We start from the raw sequence: 21,788 nt of genomic DNA, 5'->3' as shown, positions 1-21,788 counted from the left end.
GCATTAGCATACCTCAACACAACCAAATATAAGAGATGTGCATACCAGGATGGCGGGATGTAGGAAGGCTCACCTGACTGGAATAGATGTCGAAGCACCGCCTGGCCCACTGCTGCGTCCTGCAGAAGTTCAACATCCAGGCAATAGTGTCTGGCGAACGTATGCGGTGACTTCCACGTCGCTGCTCTGCATATGTCCAGAATCGGCACTCCAGCGAACAGCGCTGCTGACGTGGACATTGCTTTTGTGGAGTGTGCATGCACCGCGGCATTCAACGGCCGGCCGGCCTTTTCATGGCAGAATGCTATCGCTGAAGAGATCCACCTTGAGATACTCTGTTTCGTGAGAGGAAGACCAAGCCTTGGTCTACTGTAGGCCACAAAAAGTTGTGACGACTTTCTGAAGTCTTTTGTCTTGTCCAAGTAAAACTTTATACACCTTTTGAGGTCTAAGGAGTGTAACGTCCTCTCTGCTGCAGTGGTAGGGCTTGCAAAGAAGGAACGTAGAACCACCGGTTCATTAAGGTGAAAGTCCGAAGGCACTTTTGGTATGAATTTGGGATTCATCCTCAGCACCACTCTGTCCTGTTTAAATTGCAGAAATGGTTCCTGTATGGACAGGGCTTGCAACTCGCTGACTCTCCTGGCAGATGTTAGAGCGAGCAGAAGAGCTACCTTCCATGAGATGTACTTGATGGGTGCTCGATGAATGGGCTCAAAAGGATGGCGCATAAGCTGGGCGAGCACCAAGTTTAGATGCCAAGTGGGGGGAATCCTCCGAGGTCTTGGGTACGATCTGTACAAGCCTTTGAGGAACTGTTTAATCAATCTGCTGGACCAAAGCGAAGGAGCCTTTGAGGATCTGGTGTAGCGTGAAATTGACGCCAGATGAACCTTTATAGAGGCATGCGCCAGACCTGACTCTGCCAAGTGGAGAAGGTATGGTAATATCTGCACAGGGGTAATCTGGAGAGGTGACAACTGGTGTTCCACGCACCATAGGCAAAACCGTTTCCACTTGAGGGAGTATGTCCTGTTGGTACTGTCCGCTCGCGCTTTTGCTAGGACCTCCCTACATTTTTGTGGGATGTCTAGATGACAGAATTCTCTGTGCTCAGGAGCCAGGCTGATAATCTGAGCGATGGTAGGTTCGGGTGTTGGATCTGTCCGTTGGACATAGTCAGCAGGTTCGGGTGCTGCTTCAGACGAATCGGAGGTCTGATGGAGAGGCGATGAAGGTCCGAGAACCAGTGCTGCCTCGGCCAGAACGGGGCAATTAGGATCAGGGTACAAGGCTCCGCTTTCATCTTCCTGAGGACTCTGGGAATCATCGGGAAGGGGGGAAAAGCGTACGCAAAGACGGCGAACCAACTGATGGAAAGGGCATTTCCAAGTGACCTTGGCTGGGGACGCCAACTTGCGTAGTGTGGGCATTTGGCGTTCTCCCTGGTGGCAAAGAGGTCGATCCGCGGGATTCCCCATTCTGAGAACACTTGATCCAGAATACCTTGGTTGAGCTCCCATTCGTGAGTGAGAGACGTCCGCCTGCTGAGCGCGTCTGCGATGGTATTGTCCTTGCCCGGGACATATTCCGCTTTGAGCGTGATCCCTTGGAGCACTAGCCAGTTCCAGATTTCTTGCGATTCGTGCGATAGAGTAAGCGAACGCGTCCCTCCCTGCTTGTTCAGGTAGTGCATCGTCGTGGTGTTGTCCGTCCTGACGAGCACCTGGGATTTCTGGATGCGCGGTAAAAAGGCCTTCAGTGCCAGGAAGACCGCTCGCAGTTCTAGAAGGTTTATGTGGCATTTCTTCTCCTGTTCCGTCCATTTGCCGCTGACCTGGAGGTCCTGGAGGACCGCTCCCCAACCTTCCAGGGAGGCATCCGTGGTGCTCACCAAAGGCGCCGCCGGAAGGAGGAAGGGTAGGCCTGTCGACAGATTCCTGTGGTTCATCCACCATTGCAGGGTCTTGGCAATTTGAGGTGTGATTCTCACTATGTCGTTGAACGAGCCCGTAATTTGAGTCCATTGGTATGCTAGGGCTTCTTGCAATGGGCGCATCCTGAGGCGGCAGTGCGGGATGAGGAGGATACAGGACGACATCATGCCCAGCAGAGATTTGAAAGTCCGAACTCTTATGGTCGTTCTCGTAGCCACAGCCGTGGCCAGAGATACGATCTTGTGTTTCCTCTCCCGTGAAGGAAATGCTTTTACGCATTCCGTGTTCAATGTTGCCCCCAGGAAGGAGATGCTTCTGGTTGGGGTCATACAGGATTTGTCGAGATTGAGAGTTAGTCCCAGGTGCAGAAAGAGATTGGTGCAGGCGTTGGAGGATGAGGTCGCGCCTGCCGCTGAGGGAGCTTTCACCAGCCAGTCGTCTAGATAAGGGAAGACCTGGTGACCCATTTGACGTAGGAAGGCTGCCACCGGGGAAAGGCACTTCGTGAAGATCCGTGGCGCGGATTTGAGGCCGAACGGCAGCACTTTGAATTGGTAGTGGCCTCCTGCCACCTCGAATCTTAGGAATTTTCTGTGCCCCTTGAGTATTGGGATGTGGTAGTAGGCATCCTGGAGATCTAGGGATGTCATGAAATCTCCTCTTTCTAGAATGCCTAGTATTTCTTGGATCGTCACCATCCTGAACGACTGAGTCTTCATGAAGGAGTTGAGGGCTCTGAGATCCAGTATTGGTCTCCACTTTTTCCCCTTTTTGCGGATGAGAAAGAAGCGGGAATAGAATCCCTGTCCTCTTTGAGATGATGGTACCATCTCGATCGCTCCTTTGTGCAACATAGCAGATATTTCCAGGAGCAGGGGCCGCAGATGTTTGTGCGGCCGTTTGCGTGGCGGCGTTGGAGGTGGGATGGTGATGAATTCCAGGGAATGGCCGAATCTTATTAGTTGTAGCACCCAACGGTCTGTGGTTATGAGATGCCAATTGTGTAGGAAATGGGTCAACTTTCCTCCAATTTTGAATGAGGTAGATTGTGGTGGGACTGGCTGGAGTAATTGGTCACTGGCGTCCGCCAGCGCCCCTCCTCTGGTTCTTTCCACGGAAGTTCGATCTTCCGTACGAAGTGTGGCAACTCTGCTGTTGTTTCTGCGGATACTGTGATTTATTTTGGTAGGTATATGAGGATCTACTCTGGAAGGATCCCCTGTAGGAGGGTTGACCTCTTGATCTGTTGCCCCGAAAGGACTGGTTTCTCGCCTGCAGCGTACCCAGTGCTCTAGCCGTGTCGGTGTCTTTTTTGATGTTCTGGAGCGCTTCATCAATTGTGGCCCCAAAAAGATGTTGGCCGTCGAAGGGCATGTCTAGCACTTTTGTTTGAACTTCTTGTCTAAATGAAGTAGCCTTAAGCCAGCCCTGGCGCCGCAGGACCGCTGCCCCAGCTAATTGGCGAAAGCCGGTCATGGCCCCATCAATGGCACAGTCAATGATTTCCGCTGCCGAGGCTTGTCCTTCTGAGAGCAGTGCCTTGACCTCTTCTTGCATCGTATCTGGCAGCTCCGCTAGATAAGGGACCATGTCCTCCCACAGTTGGCGATTATAACGTCCCAACAGTGCTATAGAATTGGCGACTTTGATAGTCATGGCTGACGTGGTGGTGAAACGTTTCCCGATGGTATCCAACTTTCTTCCCTCTTTGTCCGGTGGTGCTGACAAGGGAGCGGAAGGGTTGCGGGAATTCTTCTGAGCTGCTTGGGTCACTACTGAGTCAGGTTTCGGGTGCCCATTGAAACAGACTGCCGCCTTGGTGGGTGCTTTGTATTTTTTGTCTAGGCGTGGGATCACCGCCGGTATGGAAGCTGGCGTAGCCATCAGTTTCTTTCCCTGGTCCCAGAGAAATTCTATAATAGGGATTGATTTGGAGGACTTCTTCGTTTGCTCTTTAAAATCGTATAGGAAACATTCTGTTTCCGTTGTTTCCATTTCCATGTGGAAACGCTTTGCTGCCCGTTCCACTAACTTATGGAACCCCCCAATGTCCACTGGCGGAGAGTCCGACTGGCGTGGTTGGGGTGAAGCAGGGGAGGGCGCGACATACTCGTCGTCTTCGTCCTGATCCGTTTTATCCTCGGGGACTTCGCCCTCTTCCATCTCTTCAGCTTCCTCATCTGAGGATTCCACTACTTGAGGCGAGACTGCCTCATGGGAGGCCAGTGGAGGTGGTCGTGTTGTCCGTGGGGCTGCCGGTGGGGCAGATGCAGTTGGCGTTGGGCCCCTATCCTCAGCGGCCTGAGCCTCCGGGAAGCGCTGCTTATAGTCCTGGATGAGATGTTTAAGGTCATCCACGATGGACGCAGGAAGGCACACCATTGGGGTCACCTCCGTCCATACCTCCGCCTGGAAAGTGTGTTCCTGGTAGGTAAATTCCTCCTGTTCCTCGTCAGTGCTTTGGCATTTGACGTGGAGGTCCGAGATGGACATAGCCTGAGTCGTCGCTTCCTCCTCCGATTCTTCACTCTGGAGAAAATCAGAAGGTAAGTTGCTTTGTACTTTGCTTGGTGATGTGGTTTCAGGCGTGATCAGCTTCTTCGTCAATTTGCGCGGTGGCGTCGGCGGCGGCAGCGTCCATGACGACGTTTCCACTAGCTTGGACTTCTTCCATGGTTCCTCGGTGTCCTTGGTCGTAGACGACCCTCCCGTTGACGGTTTTGTCGTCGACGGCATGTCCTCCGTCGTCGGTGTGTGAAGCGACGAGATTTTAGTCGTCGTCGATGTTTTCGTTGACGACGCGGTCGTCGACGACGCACTCGTCGACGACTCGTTTCTTGTCGACGATTCATTCCTCGTCGACGTCTTCTTCGTCGACGGTCTCGGCGACGAGTCTTGCGTCGACGGCGGGCTTCTCGTCGTCGACGTCCCTGGCCTCGTCGACGATGGGGTCCTCGTCGACGGTGTCGTCGTCGTCACCGATGGGTTCCCCGTCGACGGTGGCATTGCCGATGGCCCCGATTTTGACGTCGACGAGCTCTTTGTCGACGGGGTCGTCGTCGACGGCCCCAATTTCGTCGGTGTGGTTTTAGTCGACGACTGTTTTGGCAGTATGACCGATGATATGGGCCTACCTGCCGACGACGATGATGGAGTGGTCGTCGTCAATGCGAGGACTGACGACGCCGTCGTCGTCGACACCGTCGTCGGACACCGTCGTCGTCGTTGTGGAGACGGCGAGTGGCGTCACAGCTCTCTTTTGCGCCGAAGATGGCGTAGGCTTGGTGGAAGAGTGCGCAGGCTTCTTGAAGGCGTGAGAGCCTGAGTCAGACACTGAGGAGGTCGTAGATTTTGCCTCTGAAGATTTCTTTAGCATCTTCATAGGAGGAGCGTCTGAAGGTCCAGGGGGGTCCCCCCTTGGCCTTTTGAGGGAGGCGTCCGAAGCCATGGAGAAGCTGCCCTCTGAGGACTCCACATTATCCCTTTGCTTAAAACCTGTCCAGCCAAATTAGAAGTCGACCTTCTCTGTCCCTTAGAGTCTTGTTAGGGAAAGAGCGACAGATTTTACAGTCCTTGGGGACATGGTCCGGGTAAAGGCAATATAAGCACAGGTCGTGCTTGTCTTCCACATGGAGCCTTTTCTTCCCACATGAAGAGCAGGCCCTGAAAAGGGCTTTCTTCTGGGATCCAGACATTTCCTTAAAAGTGGTAAGGAAAGACAGCACTTACTGCAAGAGATGTGTCTGAAGTATCTCTGATGAAGAATTTGAGAAGATAATCCTTTTCCAAAGTGATAAAAGTAGTTTTTGAAGATATCCTGAGGAGAGCTCAGGCTGGAGACTCCCTAGCACAACGTGCGGTAGAAAATCTGAGAGACTGAGGCTCCAGCAGGGAAGGTTCTAGAGGGAGGTGCTAGCTGATTGGCTGGCTCTAAGAGTTTGGTCCTTTTTGCATAAGGACAAGGATAGGCTACTAAGGTGAGGCCCTTAGGCCTATTTTTCTCTATGTATGTCTATAGGACATTACTTATATATATATATATTACCGGAGGCTCCCGTCTCGACGACGGGGAATGATTCAGGCATGTGAATCTATGAAAGACACCCCTAATACTGGATAAAGAACACAACCCTCATTAACCTCTCCCTTCTCTTAGTAGTGAAAACTATTTTATTAAGGTTACATTTTGTAATGCTTTCATAAGCATAAAGACAGTAAATGCATTCTACATGCGATTCCTCTTCTGAAATCTGAAATGTTTATCGGTCCACAAATTGTACATCAGATGTGGTACAGATTGAGATGGTGCTTGCAGAAGCCGAGTAGAAAGGTTTGCGGGTGAAGTCCCTGCAGCAGAACTGCATATACCATCACCTAGAGATTAGAATTGTAAAGTAGAAGGTCAAAGAAATAATTTTAGATAGTACTGCTTTAAGACAGTCATCGGTCCAGAATGAGAAATAACTAAAAGAAAATCTCTTTCACGCAAGACTCCATACTCAATAACAGTCTGACAACTCCAAGAGTCCTTCTCGGAAAAAAAAACCTGAGGCGAAATAGACATGGAAAAGATTTCGGACTTCCGTTGTCAATTTCCTGACACAGAGGTATAGATAGTAGGGTGAAGAGGATCATAAAGTTAGATTTCGGCACACCCCACTTTCTGGCTTCTACCTACATAAGAGTGGGGATCTTCAGCTCAAGTCGAAATTATGTACAGCAAATTCCAGACTTGCGAGAACTGGGTATATGCAGGCAACCAAAAAATAGAACCCAAAGCTTCTCACTCTCCGTAGTGAGGGCTTCACTTTTTATTAAGAAAGCAAATGAAAACATGGCTTTTCAATATTTATTGGCGCAAGGCTTAAATTTTAACCAGGGAATTTTAAGTATTTCGGAATCTTAAAGTGCTAAGAAACTTAGGAATCTGTGTCAGCATTTAAGAGAACATTGACAAAAAGGTATTTTTTAAGATTTATTGCAGCAGTCTTTGTAAAAACACCAGCTACAATTCGTCACACCCTAAGAATGACTTGTTCCTCATATTTGTCACCTTCACCACCACACATTCTAACTTCCCACGAGCGTTCTAAATATACGGTCATGTTCCATTAGAGGCACAAACATGTCAGATTTCAGAATGAATTTGTATTAAATATGAACACATTAAAAAATGATGCATACGAACAATTAGAATAATTAAACAATCAAAGAACTTAAAACGTTACCATTTTATTCTTCCACCTTCAGTCTCGCCATGGGCCTAGCGTGCCCACAATTTATACAGATGGTTGTGAAATGATGCCCTTAGGTGTGATCTTTAAAAAAACTAACTGAATTAACTAGTCATGCCAAATAAGGTTATTCTTAAAATATTAAAAACATAGCATTTCACCGCTGGTAATGTTAGCAGGGCATTTAAGCAATTTGCCTGCACCTTAAAGCACGCTATAGTAATTTTTTGTCAAATGTTTTATCTTTTATGCTTTACGTGATGTATGATGAAGTGCCATTTGCAGAAGGAACCCGTAATTCTTTTTTATTGTATAAGTTATTTTTACAAAACGTCATTTTTTCTTTCTGCACACTTGAAACTAACGGTTTTCATCATCACTACATGAAAAGGGAAAATATGGAAAATAGTGATTTATCAAACACCATTGTAATTCACGAGCTTTGAAAATCACGATGTGGGCAGCTGCGCCTTTTAAAGGAAAATTCAATTTTTAACAAAAATATAATGGCTTTATTTAATTTCCACTTTATTATGTTTGCCCCTTCTATTTTATTTTGTGAATTGAAAGTTGATTAGGTTTTATGGGTGCGTATGCTACATTATCGCAGGGTACTTCAAGCAAGTTTAATTTTACATTAGTCCATGTCACGCATTATATGTAGATCATGGTATAGCCGTATGAGGCAGGAACTTCAACTGACAATGTGTTGATTCACCTTAATTTAAGAAACAAATCCTCATATGTATGTTTGCCCCTTCTAATTTACCTTTCTCCCCAAAACAAGACAGTCGAAAAAGAACATTTTCTCAAACTTAAATTCATCTTTCGTGGGTGTAGGCAAGCCTTCTTATTTTTAAATATTATTGTTTTATCGACAGCCATCTTAATTAGCTCTGTATCCAAAAGGAACAGCAAGGCACGTACCTTTTCTCAAAAATGGAAAAGCAGCTCCCAAAACAACATGAGGGTACTAAGAGCAGCCGTTTCTCTTTCTGTTGTCTAATTTCTTTTTGAGGGAGCCACAAATAAGACAGTTTATCCAGTCATTCACGCGGTTGGCACACATTTTTAAAACCAGTCGATTAGGTCTTCAAACGTATCTGGCCGCAAGTCACCGAGCGCGCCACTAGAGGTCAGCCAAGAGCAAGGAAACGAAAACAAAGCGACCGTCGCCTAAACACCGGAAGCGTGTCTCGATCAGACAATCTGGACCAGAAACACGGTCTGCATTCTTTTGGGCCTAGACTAGTGCGAAGGGTGCATCAAACAGGAACACCCCGACACCTCATATGGGCGATGGAGGCAGGTAGGGCTTAGGCTCTGGTTTGAATTGGTCGTAAGGTCTGAGGAACACTAGGAACAGGAAGGACACCTCTACATTGATATATAGGAATAACACAAGTTTCATTTCTGATTCGACTACCAAGTACAGATTCCCACAGTAAAAGTGTCTACTTAAAAAAGAATTTCTTGCAGAATGGGGCGACTATGTCACATTGGAGGTGGGGACCGAGAAAACTAAAAAAAATCCTCCTAGAGGCACGACGGGGGCTTTAATGGTTCGCTATGGCCCGGCAGCCAGTAAGTCCAGGACTAGAAAATGACATGCTGGGCGGATAAACGGCCGGTCCAGTAGTGTTCCTGTACCAGAATGTTCTGTGGGATAAGACCGGGTGCGAAACAAATGGCAGCTCTAGGAAGAAGGGCTCTGCCTCACCCTCCAATCCATTCTCCCAGTGGGGCATTGCTGAGTAGGATTCCGTCAGGCTGGGAACAGATGGATCCTGCATAGTTCAAGAGCAGGTCAGATGAGGAGCATGGCTCTGGTGGGAGTTTCCAGTGGGTGGCCATGAGTTCCACAACCTGGAAGGATGGAGAAGGCTACGAGGACCTGGAATGTTGCTCCCAGATAGAAATGTGCACATCTGTAAGACTAAGGAGGGCACTGAAGGCAAAGATCTGCACCAAAGCTTCATGGATCTCTTTAGACCAGTCCTAAAGAGACCTTTTTTAAATGTCCTTTGAACGCCTTTTACAGGTTTAAAGACAAATCAAAAGCTCAACACATCACATCAATTACAATGTCCTCCCTACCCCATAAAAACAGAGGGAAAAGGAGGCTAGTGTGCAAGGGGTTGCCGTTGTACACCACCTGGACAAAGATCACTGTACCAACGCAACACTGCAGTGGCACTACTGTCATCTGCAGCAGATATTTCGTGGCAATACATACATAAAACATACAGGCAAAGACTGATTTGTATGACAACATAGGAGCACTAACTCTTTTGTGTATGTGCGTGTCAGGCTGATGCCCTACAAAACTAATATTGTGAAAGGTAAAGCTGTGTGTATGCAAGATTGCCATATTATTTTCAGACTTTATTTTCAGAACTGTAAGTTGACATTAATCAGATTAACAAAACAGAGTACTGACATGTTCTGCTCTCAAAAAGATGCAGGACTACGAGCAATTATAACTGCAAGCCCATTTAACCTCGCATAGATAAGGATCGCAAGGGAATGGAAGTGGCAACATTTGCCTGCCTTCTGTATGCTTCTTTAATACAGATGCTGCTAGTGTTCAGAGGCACTGATAAAAGAAGCTAAGTACAATCAAAATTACCATCGTTCTGATACATAAAATGTATGTACAAATAGTGCTAAATAAATAATCTTACCTTGGAAAAAAAAAAGTGGGCATATGTGAGTACTGCTTCTAGTGGCCAGGGCAGGGTCATATATGCAGATGAGAGCTTCTCTTTCAGAAACGTCTGACTCCTAACACACCATATCTGAAAGAGCACAGCTCATTGTAGCATGAAATAAAATTCAACTACCCACTCTCCTTTTTTCAGAAGCGGGTAGGTTACATTTAAATCCTTTTGAGGCTTAGAAGATCTGCTTTTGTGTGCCCCCATGAGAAGCGAGGTTCAAGGCACTATTAAATACCTAGAAATGTCATTCAATTATCAATGAGGTAGAAACCAAAAAAGCTAAAATATTGCTGGACATAACCTACTGTGTTACAATGCCAATGGCCATGCAAAAAGATAATGTTTATGAAAGTACCCGAGGGGGGAAAGCTTTGGGGTCTGACAGGAGGAGAGGAAGGGACACACAGACTCCTCTAGTGGAAACCTTCAAGGGAAGTGGGAACGGGACATAGGAGCCTGCGGAGGCCTAAGGATTGGAGAGTGAGATAGGAAAACTTAAATCTTCACTTAGAGTTTGACAAACACGGATCTGATGCAAAGGCAAGATTTTTTGCGTAAGTGAATATTAGTAAAGATTCTCATAATAGGGAAGAGGCTTCCTCATACGATTTTCCACAGAATCACCAAAAACTCTTTTTTTACAATCCATGTCGAGATGTGAAACAAGATCAGCATTTTTACCCTGGAGGGGGCCCCTTCATTTTGGGTAAAGTTCTTACTAAGCTACTGCCACATGTACCCATAAAGATAGGTGGCAGGACCCCCCATGTCATGTGAACATGTCTGATTAGACATACCCCTGACAATTATCTCTTACCTACTCCCTTAGAGCTTAAGTAGAAGGTTCAAATTTACAGTTTGAAGAGGACCTTTTCCCTTTTTTCCTCATGAGAGAAGCCTTGTGTAGATACACAATGGGTCTTTTTAAAGGCTTCCTTCTGTGAGGGGACTCATGGTGGGACTTTTCCCTCTTCTTGGAAGTCTGTGAGGAAACAGAACACTCACCACATTTTTTCTCAGAAACGACTGCACGTTTATATTTAAGTTCTGCAACATAATAAAAATCTTCCCTCACGGGATCTTGAGGGTTTTGGTAGAAAAGGTTCTGCATATTTTGCAGTCTCTCACTTTGAGGGATGGGTAAAGACAAATACATTCTTTAAAAGGATCTCTTCTAAATTAAGTCTTTTCTTACCACAAGTGGCACAAGGTCTAAAGAGTCCTTTCTTGACTAGTTCTGACATACGGGAACAGAGAGAAACCGAATTGGAAAACACCAAATCTGTAGAACTGAGCAGAGCTCAGGGAGACTCCCTCACACATGACGTGCAGTGAAAACCTGAGGGACGATGCCACTGTTGGGAGCGTTCTAAGGGTGCCGTCGCCTGATTGGTCATTGTTCAAGTTTGGTCCTTTTCTACAAGGAAATAGATAGGCAATTAAGCTGACTTTGCATTGAATTATAGCCTATGATACGGATACATACTGCTTTACTATGGTACTGTGGGACTCCCACGTCGACTTAGGGGAATGATAAGCATATGAATCTATGAAAGATAGCCCAATACTGGAGATTGCTGTAACCTTTCACAAATCTCATCACAATGGGTGATTTAAACAAAGAAGGCTGATCTGGAAACCGCAAAGCTGACAGTGCCAATAGCCTATAACAAAGGCCAAATCAGGTCCTTGATGGGACAGGGACAAAACAAACAAAGTCAGACAGGACAAGGTGACCTGCAATGGATCGAGCTGGCGGGTGCCAGCACCAAACACAAATTTGTCCCCATGATTGGCGTGCACAGATTTTGTAAAGAGATGGCTTACCGCCAAGAAGACATCAGCCTCAGGAATAGTGTCTATTGAGGTCAACTATGCCACTAAAACATGGAGATGCAGATTGTGCAGGCCCAGGTACAGTACCCTGCCCTGCTGCAACTGAAGTTCTACCCGAAGTAGCAGCTTGATCGGAGGACAATTGCTCATGCACAGGATTCCTGGGTACCACCCTCTCCTGGCACACTACCGTGACACAAGAATGACTTTGCTCAGTCGTTCCTGATCTTCAGAAGTCAGGACAGGGGAGGTAGCGACAAACGCATGCAGGAGTCCAAAACCTCCTCTAGGTGGAACAAGTCTCCGAGAGAGAGTCTCCCTGGGAACTCCAATGCGCAGAAGTGCTGACATTGCACATTCTTGGAATGACCGCAAACACTGAGCCAGTGTTTTTCTTATCGATGGAAAATGCTTTAAGCCACCTCCGAGTCGAACTGCCATTTGGGGTCTGCTAAGCGCCAGTGGCTGAGTTTGCATGCCCTGATTCTGCAAACTGGTGCACTATCGGAGAAAATCCCTCACAGTCCAGCCACTTCCAGAGGCATAGAGCCTCTTGGCATGGGACGCAGGAACCCACCCCACCCTGTTTGTAGCAGTACCACATGGTGGTGGTGTTGTCTGTGAGCAGCTTTACCAGATTTCCTCTGATGGTGGGCTGGAAAGCCTTCAATGCCAAGTGAATCACCCTCAACTCCAGCAAATTAATTAGGTGTCCGGGGTCTGCCAGCAACCAGAGGTCTATGATCTCCACTTCTCCCAGATGGCCTCCCCAACCCAGAAGCGATGCATCCGTCAACACTGTCAATTCTGGTTGGGGCAAGGAGAGGGATCTACCATTGACCCAATTGCAGTCCAGCAGCCACCATTGCAGATCTTTTGCAGTCTCCAGTTACCTTGGTGCTGTGCTCACTGGGACTTTAAATCCCGTTGCAGAGACTGCATATGCCTCTAGCATCGGACACCATCAGAATGTGAGAGGCAAGGAATCCCAATAAGCTCAGTCACCCGTATTTAGGTTTAGAACAGAGGCTCATCATAGACCGAATGCTGTGGACTTTCTGGTCCAGGGAAGAGGGACAAAACAATGCCATGTTCAGAATGGTTCAGATAAACAGAGTGTCTGAGAAGGAGTCCGGTATGACTTCTAAATATTGATACATAACCAAATGATGTTAGGATGTTCGCCATTATCTGGAGGTGGTTAATGACTGCCTAGGGCAAGACCGCCTTTAACAACCAGTCTTCGTGGTAGGGGAAGATGGTATTCCCATCTTCCAAAGGTATGCTGTGATCACTGTCAGCACTTTAGTAAACACTTGTGGGGCACTAGTGAGGCCAAAAGGGTGGACTGTAAACTGAAATGCTTCTGGACCGCTCTGAACGATAGTTAGCGCCTGCACGACTAGGATATGGAAATAAGCATCTTTCCAGCGTCTAGGGAATTGAGCTTCCAGGACATGTGCTAGCATGAACATCTAGAGTTCATCTTTCTGCAGGAAGGAGTTGAGAGTGCTAAAATTTAAATTAGTAAGTCCATTTTAAGTATAACACCCAGCTTCTACATCCGAACCATCTACATGGTCCCTTTGGCCAAAAGGGCCTGCACTTCCTGCTGCAAGACGAACTGGTGTTTCTCCATCAGTTGCCCTGATGGTGGCGGAAGGAGTGGCATGGTGGAAAGAAATTAAAGGGTGTAGCCCCGATGTATAATTTGGAAGACCCACTTGCCAGAGGTGATGACTTGCCACCACTAGAAAAAATTACAGACCCTGCCTCCAACAGGGTGGCTGTGTGCAGTAAAGAAAACACTAAAGCAGTTTTGTGACTGTGGTTGCTGGAAGGACAGGAGAGTGAGCTGAATGTGTTCCTGATGCCTTGGATGCGGTCTTTGTGAATCGCAACCTCAACCATGAATAGGCTGAAAAGCTTGATGGACTGACGATGGGTCTGGCATGGACGAAAATGAAAACCTCTGCTATAGCTAAGGAGGGAGTGAAAGTGCTTGCAAAATTGACTGGTGTGGGTAGACAGACTCAAAGAACATGCTGTGGCCCTGGGTTTCTTAGACTATTCCAGTGCTAAACCTGATTGGTCGCCGAAAAGGGGAGCGCTATCAAATGGCATGCCTATAAAAGGTGCCTGGACATGGCCAGAGAAGCCCGTAAACCACACTGAGGAATAGCACCTAAGTGCCACTCTCAGATCCATCACCCAACCTAAGCAGTCAGCCATGGCCAAAACAGAGTGAATTACACATTTAGCTGTGTTGATGCCATAGGGATAGCTTGGGTTTGGGGATTCCCCAAGGTCCCCGGACCAACTGGTAAAACTTGGATCACCATTTCCCATAGGGCACTGGAGTAGCAGCCTAGAAGACAGCTGGTGTTTACTGATCACAAAAGTAAAACTTGTGGAGGAAAGAACACTTCCAATGTCTCTGTTCTCTTAGACTCACAATCAGGAGAGGTTGGTGGGGATGGTGTAGGGATATACCTTACTGCTGGATATCTGAATCACAAATCTCTCTGGTGAAGGATGTTATGTAAGTAAGTCAGGGTTGCCTGGTGCTGGACGATGAAGTTGAACGACCTGCCTATTGACTGGTGGTCCCAAACAGGGTTTCACCTAGGTGGCCAAGAGGATATCCATGAGGGTCTCATTAAATGTTTTTAGAGCTTCTGTAGGGGCTTAATTAGGCTGGAGTCTTCACATCCATAATAGGTAGCTGTAGATCCAGTACCACCATTGCTCTCCACTTAAAGACAGCGAAGAAGGTGCTTTCTTCAGTGGCAGGGCAGGGAGCAGGAATGAGGCGAGTACCTGGAAAACGTATCCAGGCCACTGACATCTTGTAGTACCAGCTTTCCTCATCCTATTCTGAACAAAATCTTACCCTTTATCAAAACAATCAATGTCTGAATCAGTGTAGAAAAGACTGTGAAAAGACTAGGGACTACCGCATGGGCAAAGCAGGAATATTGAATCTGAAAGGTTGTCGGCTGGCTGAGCTCCAGTGGGATCAGGGTGCGACCTCAGTTTAGGTGGCTTCTGCTCAGTCAGAAAGCACAATGAGTTGCAATCGTTCGGCAGTATTGGGACTGCATCAATGTGAAGGGTTCCAGTGGAGAGTGACGCCACGACGGAAGACTGCACCATAACCAGTGCTGAAACCGAAGGGGTTTCAAGGGGAACAGACGGGTGGACCCTAAGGTGGAAGTCTACCTGAAGGCCTCTGCGGATCTGCAGGACCCCAAGGGCACGCTAGAAAGAAGCATTCAAGTGATGAAAATGCACATCATGGCCTCCCTAAGGGCCCTCACATGCTGCGTCATCACTGACGGACCCAGAAATTCTGGGAATATTGGGGAATAGGCTCAGAATTAGCTCTAATGGAGAATGGGCGAGAGACAGAGTGCACATTGACGCTCTCGAGCTTTCTCCAGAGGGAAAGTGACAGGAAGGGGCAGATTCCCACTGTAATCTCATGCTTTTTCTTGAGCTTACCCGAAGAATTTGACAGCAACGCTCTCTGCGATAGGAACAACTTCAGGAGCGGAAACAAGAGCTTCCTTTCTACTTCAACTGGTGAGGGCGTGGAGGGTTCAATGTTTGGCAACATTCAGTTTTGCCTGGAGGTACCGTATGGTCTTCAGATTGATATGGGCACAGTCCTAGCAGGCTCTGGAACTGTGTTCTGATCCCAGGCACCATAAAAATACTTCGTGAGGGTATGTAACAAACATCTATTTGCACCAGTACGGTTTGAACACTTGCCTTAGGATGTGGAGTATTGCTGATGCAGTTTGACGTAAAAGTGTGAATCAATGTCTGTAAATCACGTCTTGCAGCATCGTCTATGCGCAACCCTTCGGCGAACTTCAGTCATGTGCAGCACGAAGAAGATCCTGAATGTTAACTTTTGGAATGCGCAGGGTAGCCGCAAGACTCTACACTAATGGTTCCTTTTATAAAATACATAGATGTAAAGTTTTGGGTTTGCTTATATGGTTGTGATAATTATTGTTGATGGATTGGGCCTCTGTGGATGATTGGTGGTCTCACGTGTGCTTGTAGCTCTTCATTGGAAGCATTAGTAACAAGGGGCCAGCTAGCTAAAGCGTGACTCAGAGGGGAGGAGACTGAAAGAGAGGCCGACAACAGAGGGGGCAAGCTGTGCTGAGGGAGGGGGCAGGTGGACGAAACTGGCGTCCTTGGAAAACAGTAAATATGATGAGAGAAGTACAAGATTTATAGGGCTGTTTACAGAAACGGTGCTAGGAGCATCAACACTACAAAGTAACAAAAAGGGTCCCTTCCCAAAGCACGGCCTGAAAGAAATTAAAGAAATAGTGTGCATACACAAACAAAAAATGACAAAAGTGAAAGGATACAAGTAATAGGCCACTGCTCTGTGAAAGGGAGCAAGACACAAGAAGGAGGGACAAAAAAACACAAATTACCCACATAGAAGCAAGCTTTTTGGAAGGACACACAAAGAAACTTATCAAAAGCAAAGGGCGGGCTGCAAGCCCACAAGGTGGATACAGCATGTCTCAGAGACAGCGCATGCGCTGCCTAGGAAAGACCTAAAAAGCATTCATTTGTGTACTCTATTACATAATAACTTTTAAATAATGGTCATATGTGTTGCTCTCCAGCCCTCCCATGCCAAAGATGTCACTGCCATTTAACAGCATCTTACCATTTTTTCCAAAATGTCACATAAGCAATTTTTAAGTTCTCCAAGACTATCAAGAATGTTACCCTAATTTTGCAATGCATACAAAAAATACAAAACAAAAACGGCAATCAGAGAATAAAGCCCATACCTTTTACAGCCTGCCTTGTTTGATATCTTGTTCCTGGAGAGGACTGTGTAGATGGTACTGACGTTGGTGTTGTTGGCGTTGCTGGTGCTGAAACCATTGTTGGTGCTGCGGTTGTGAGTGCTGCTGTTGTGGGTGTTGCTGTTGTGGGCGCTGCGGTCATTGCTGGTGCCGTTGTTGCTGTTGCTACTGCAGTCGTTGGTGGTGTAGATGTTGGAGATGCTACTGAAGTTGGTGACTGTTGAGTCTGTTGTTGCTGCTGTTGCCGCTGAACTTTCTGCATGTGCCATTTCTGAGAGGATGTTTGAAATTTACCCGATGAATTCCACACTGCTCGTGGAGCGGTAGATAACCCAATTACATTTTCTTTCGGCAGAAGTGGCCTCTGCTTTCTCACAGGACTACTCGTTACTGCAATTGGAATAGCAATTGTACAAGTAGCACTGGTTGTCGCTGTAACAGCAGCTACTGGAATCTGGGCAGAAGATCGTGTAAGTATTGGTGTTTCAGGTGGAGGCAGTGTGGTTATACTGGTAGTAGCTGGAACTTGACCTTCAGCTAAAAATATAAAACATTTAATCAATATACATTGGAATACATATTTTATTATCGTTTTCAATTAATCATCTATTGTTGGAAGATGTGCACGTGATGTTTTACCAATCAGTACATATACAATTTCTAATGTGCACAGTCAAGAAATCGAATTAGAGACTGCAAAACACAAGGTGGTAGTTTGCAGCTATCGCAGCACAACTGTAAAAACACTTCACATCATGACCCACATGGGTCCCTTGACATAAATAATAAACCCAATGCACATTGTCCTAGAATGAATTGTGTTCAGATCTACGTGATGTATAAGGTGGCCTGATACAAAAATCTAAAGTAATCTGCGGGGTTTCCGCTATATGATTGTATTTAAGTGACTACAAATGGTTTCCAGAAATAGAGTGGATTAAAGGTTGACTGAGACTTGTGATGAAGGAAAACTTATTCAGTGCCAGGCACCCTCTCAATCTGAACTAAAAGTAACACCAGGGACAAGGAAGAATCGTAGGCAGTGGTACAACTGTATAAAAACATTGAGAAGGGTGTTAACATATAATGGCGGGTTGAGACCTCAAAGGATGACCACCTTCTATTATAATTTGGTAAAACAATGTAGTTTTCAAAAGAGATTGCCTTCACAAATGGTTAAGCATTTGCTGTGCTGGCAGAGCCGTTATGTTTTGAAAATTAGATGGAATGAGAAGTAAGGAATGGGTTACTTGACTGGGGCCCGTTTTGACAGTTGAAGTTCATCTAGGTTCACATGCTAAGCATTAGTCCACTAGTGAGTGGATGGGTCCAGAAACGGTATTTAAAAGTAACTTTTTTTGGTCTGTGTCAAACATATGCAGTCAAGCCGACCCCCTATAACTGTGAGCATATGCACACAATGCCCCATTACATAGTCTCCATCTTCAGGTTTTTTTGTATTTTGCATCCATTTTCTTCTCCACTGGGGAGGTGGGAGTGTCACAGTTACATGAATTTAGAAGCGCTTTAAGCTGTGAAACTATTGTAGCAGTGTCAAGAGTCACAATCTGTGCATTGATGCTAAAGCGGTATCACTTACTAGTGGGGGAATATTTTAAGTGTGAGAAGATGCAAACAATTGTTAAAGTATATTTTGTTCCACCAGTGCCTCTCGCCTTGGTTGTGTATCTAAGTAATAGTGTTTAGTGAATCCAAAACTGTAAAACTGAAGACCAAGTGGCTGCCATGCAAATATTTAGTATTGAGGTGTTACCTATGAAAGCTATTGAAGCTCATTTTCATTTGCTGGATGAACTTTTGGATTTTTGTGCCTCTTTATCTGCTAACACAACATATAATTGGATAGTTTTAACAATCCATCATGCTACTATTTGTTTTGTAGCGTGCGATACAAAGAATTGCTCAGGTTTCGTTATTGCCTTTGTCTCGTATACGTTCTACTTCACTGATCTCCTAGCATAATTGTCTATGCTTGCGTTTTGGTTGTTGAAAGAAGACAAGTAGGTCAATGGGTTGAATAAAGTGAAACACAAACTCCTTTGGGTACAGTGAGGATTATTTCTCATTATAAACTTTATGTATTTGTAGATGTGGCTCCTGAACTGGCAAAGATTGAATTCCATTTACTCTGTGAAGAGAGGTGATTGCTTTAAAGAATGCAGTCTGTAACATGGAGTGTTTTAAGAGTCGCCTTATGCATTGACTCAAATGGCAGGGTCATTAATCCTGAGAGAACTTAATTAAAATTCCACATTGGAGGGGTTAACATTCTAGCTTGGTTTCCACTTCAAGAAATCTTTTTATTACTGGAGTTCTGAAAACGATTTTTCTTCTCTGCTCTTTTACCGTACGCCCCTATGACAGATAAGATGACTGTTGGCCCTACAGAAATCCTACCATTATCTCGGATGATTCCAAGCATCAGCTGCAGCTAACTACACTGGGGGTGAATTGAAGATGAAGAGCCACCAGTGGGACCTGATGAACAAGTTACTTACCATTGGTAATGCCTTATCTGGTAGCGACTATATCTAGCTGCAGATTCCTTACCTTTTGAATGTCCCCAGGCTGGATCCAGAAGATTTTTAATGAACAGTAGACCTGAGTGCGGGTAGGTGGAGTCGATCGGCTCCGGGTGCGTCATCGGCTAAGCCAGAGGTGACGTTGTGGTACCTTTATAGATGCCACCCAGGCGCACTAATGTCAGTTAATTTTCACACACCAGAAGCGCAGAGCCACGAAGAACACTGACCACTGGTGTGTCTAAACTAGAGCCCTGAAAGGGGTTATATATAGAAATCTGTTCACAGAGCGGGGAGGATGGGTTGGTCCGTAGGGAATCTGTGGCTAGATATAGTCTAATGTGAGTGAAAAGTTCATCCACTGATGTTAGTACACGGAAGACTCATAGTTGTACTCTTGTTTGGAAAAATAAAATACAATATATGTATAGACTGAACAGTGAGCATTAGTATAGAATTATGAATATAGCACATGTATGACAAATGTTTAATTTTATGTATTTATTTTTAGATATATTGGCGGTTATTGTCAAGAATATATGGTTTTAATGTACTTATCCTGAGGAAGGTGTTACTACCGGACACACCGAAACGCGTCGACATAAGGACATTAATATATGATGTATTTTGATGTTTTCATTGATACTGTGGAAAGTTGTGTATGAAATGTATACAGGTTAATGTTTTTTGTGAAGGAACAAGGATTGTAGAAAAACCTTTGAATAAGTACGAGAATACTGTTATAGCTTGTTTCCATTTAAATGTGGGTATTGCTTTGTATCAACTTAGTATAATGCAATTTTAACTCTTGCCAATGTATCCTGTTTTATATGGTTTTAACTTGTCATTATGAAATGAATAATAAATAACTATTGTCAATTTACATGTAGCTAGTTTCTCTATAAAGACTCACTAAGGTCCAGTATTTACCTGATGACAGCTGTCACATTAAGTAATAATAACACAGAAAGGAGAATATTTTGTTGTTAGATATAGTCTCTACCAGATGAGGCGTTACCCAAGGTTAAGTAACTTGTTTATCTGATAGAGTTTTAGCTGCAGATTCCTTATCTTTTGAATAGATACCCAGGCAATAACACCCTGGAGAAGGGTCTGCAAACGAATTTCTAGCAAGAAAGTCCTGCGGGACAAAATGGCCAAAGTGACCATCCCTTCGGACCAGACTGTCCAGGCAGTAGTGTTTGGAAAAGGTACAGGGAAGCTCACATTACTGCCTGACAGATGCGCAGGACCTAAACTCTGCGAGCTAAAGCAGTTGTTGCAGCTTTAGCTCTGTTGGAATAAGCGCACAAGCCCTCAAAAGGTTGCTTATTGGCCAGTGCATAGCAGATTTTGATGCAGAGCATGACATCTGAAAATGGTCCATTTTTACACAGCCAAAAGGTTATTTGCACCAACATACCCCATGAAAAATTGGTCGTCCACCCAGAACTCTTGTGAGCGGGCCAGGTAGAACAACAACGCTCTTTTTGGGTCCAAAAGGTGGAGTTGCTTCTTTTCTTTAGAAGGATGTGGAGGAGCATGAAAGCTAGGCAAGGATATAGATTGGCCTACATGAAAAGGAGAGACCACTTTTGGTAGAAAGCAGGTCACTGTGCAAAGAACCACTTTGTCAGAACAGACAGAGGTAAGGAGGCCTAGATAAGGCCTGCAACTCACTTACTCTGAGGGCAGATGTTTTTTCCACAAGGAAAGCGGTTTTCAAGGTAAGAAGTCCGACAGGAGAATTGTGTAGAGGCTTGAAAGGAGCACACATCAAAAAAGTCAAAACCAAATGAAGTAGGGGACTTGCATAAAGAGGGTTGATAAGGCAACATCAAAAAAGCAGAAATGGCAGATAGACAGCCCTTAATGGTGCACAGAGCAAAGCCCTACTGCGCAAGAGATAGGATGAAAAGCAGAACATCAGAAAGAGGGGCAGAAAGCGGACCAATGGATTATTCTTTACACCATGCCACAATTTCTTTCCAACGGCAGGCATACATCATCTGGTTGGAGGGACGCCTAACTGCCATGATGACATTACCGACGTTGGGAGGAAGGTCAAAAGCTGTCAACTGTCGCTGCTCCATCTCTACACAAGGAGGAGGAGAGTGGACAGGTTCGGGTGGAGAACCCTTCCCTGCTGCTGTGACAGAAGATATTCCCGAAAGGGAGATCAATGGGCGTGCTCAGTAGCACGGGATACCAGCGTCTCCGTGCCCTGTCCAGAGCCACATGGGTGACTTGGGCCCAGTCATTCTTGATCTTCTTGAGAACTCTGGGTAGAAGTGTGAAGGGCGAAAAGGTGTACTCTAGACAAAGAGTCTGAGACATAGTGCTGCCTTGGAAACTCCAGCACACAAAACTGCTGCATTCTCGGCAGAGGCGAACAGATCTAACCATGGCTCTCCCCACTGCTCAAAGCGACCTTGCGCTACCTTCATATGTAGACTCTATTCATGATCCGCTAGGCATCTTAGGCTAAGTTTGTCCGTTCTGGTGTTCAGAGAACCTGCCAGAAGTTGAGCCACCAGTGATATGCCCTTCTGCTCTAGCCGTGTCCAGTGACCCAGGGCCTCCTGACAAAGAGTCCACTTCACTTCCACACCCTACCCAGTTTGCTGCAGTACCACATAGTTGTGGTGTTGTCTGTGAACATTTGTACCGG

General features: G+C 45.8%; 1 protein-coding gene across 4 annotated transcripts in view; it reads right to left on the bottom strand.

Annotated features, from left to right (window-relative positions):
• ZMYND8 (zinc finger MYND-type containing 8) overlaps window positions 1-21,788 on the bottom strand; it is a 432,560-nt gene that overhangs the window by 119,993 nt on the left and 290,779 nt on the right. For all 4 annotated transcript variants that reach the window (XM_078651871.1, XM_078651872.1, XM_078651873.1 and 1 more), the window contains one exon: window positions 16,557-17,111. In XM_078651871.1, the coding sequence (XP_078507997.1) occupies window positions 16,557-17,111 (555 nt within the window). The remainder of the gene's footprint in view (window positions 1-16,556; window positions 17,112-21,788) is intronic.

Source organism: Lissotriton helveticus, chromosome 7, assembly GCF_964261635.1.
Source record: "Lissotriton helveticus chromosome 7, aLisHel1.1, whole genome shotgun sequence".
Lineage (NCBI taxonomy): Eukaryota > Metazoa > Chordata > Amphibia > Caudata > Salamandridae > Lissotriton > Lissotriton helveticus.
Note: the sequence above shows the minus strand (reverse complement) of the source record. Positions and strands in the feature narration are given on the sequence as shown.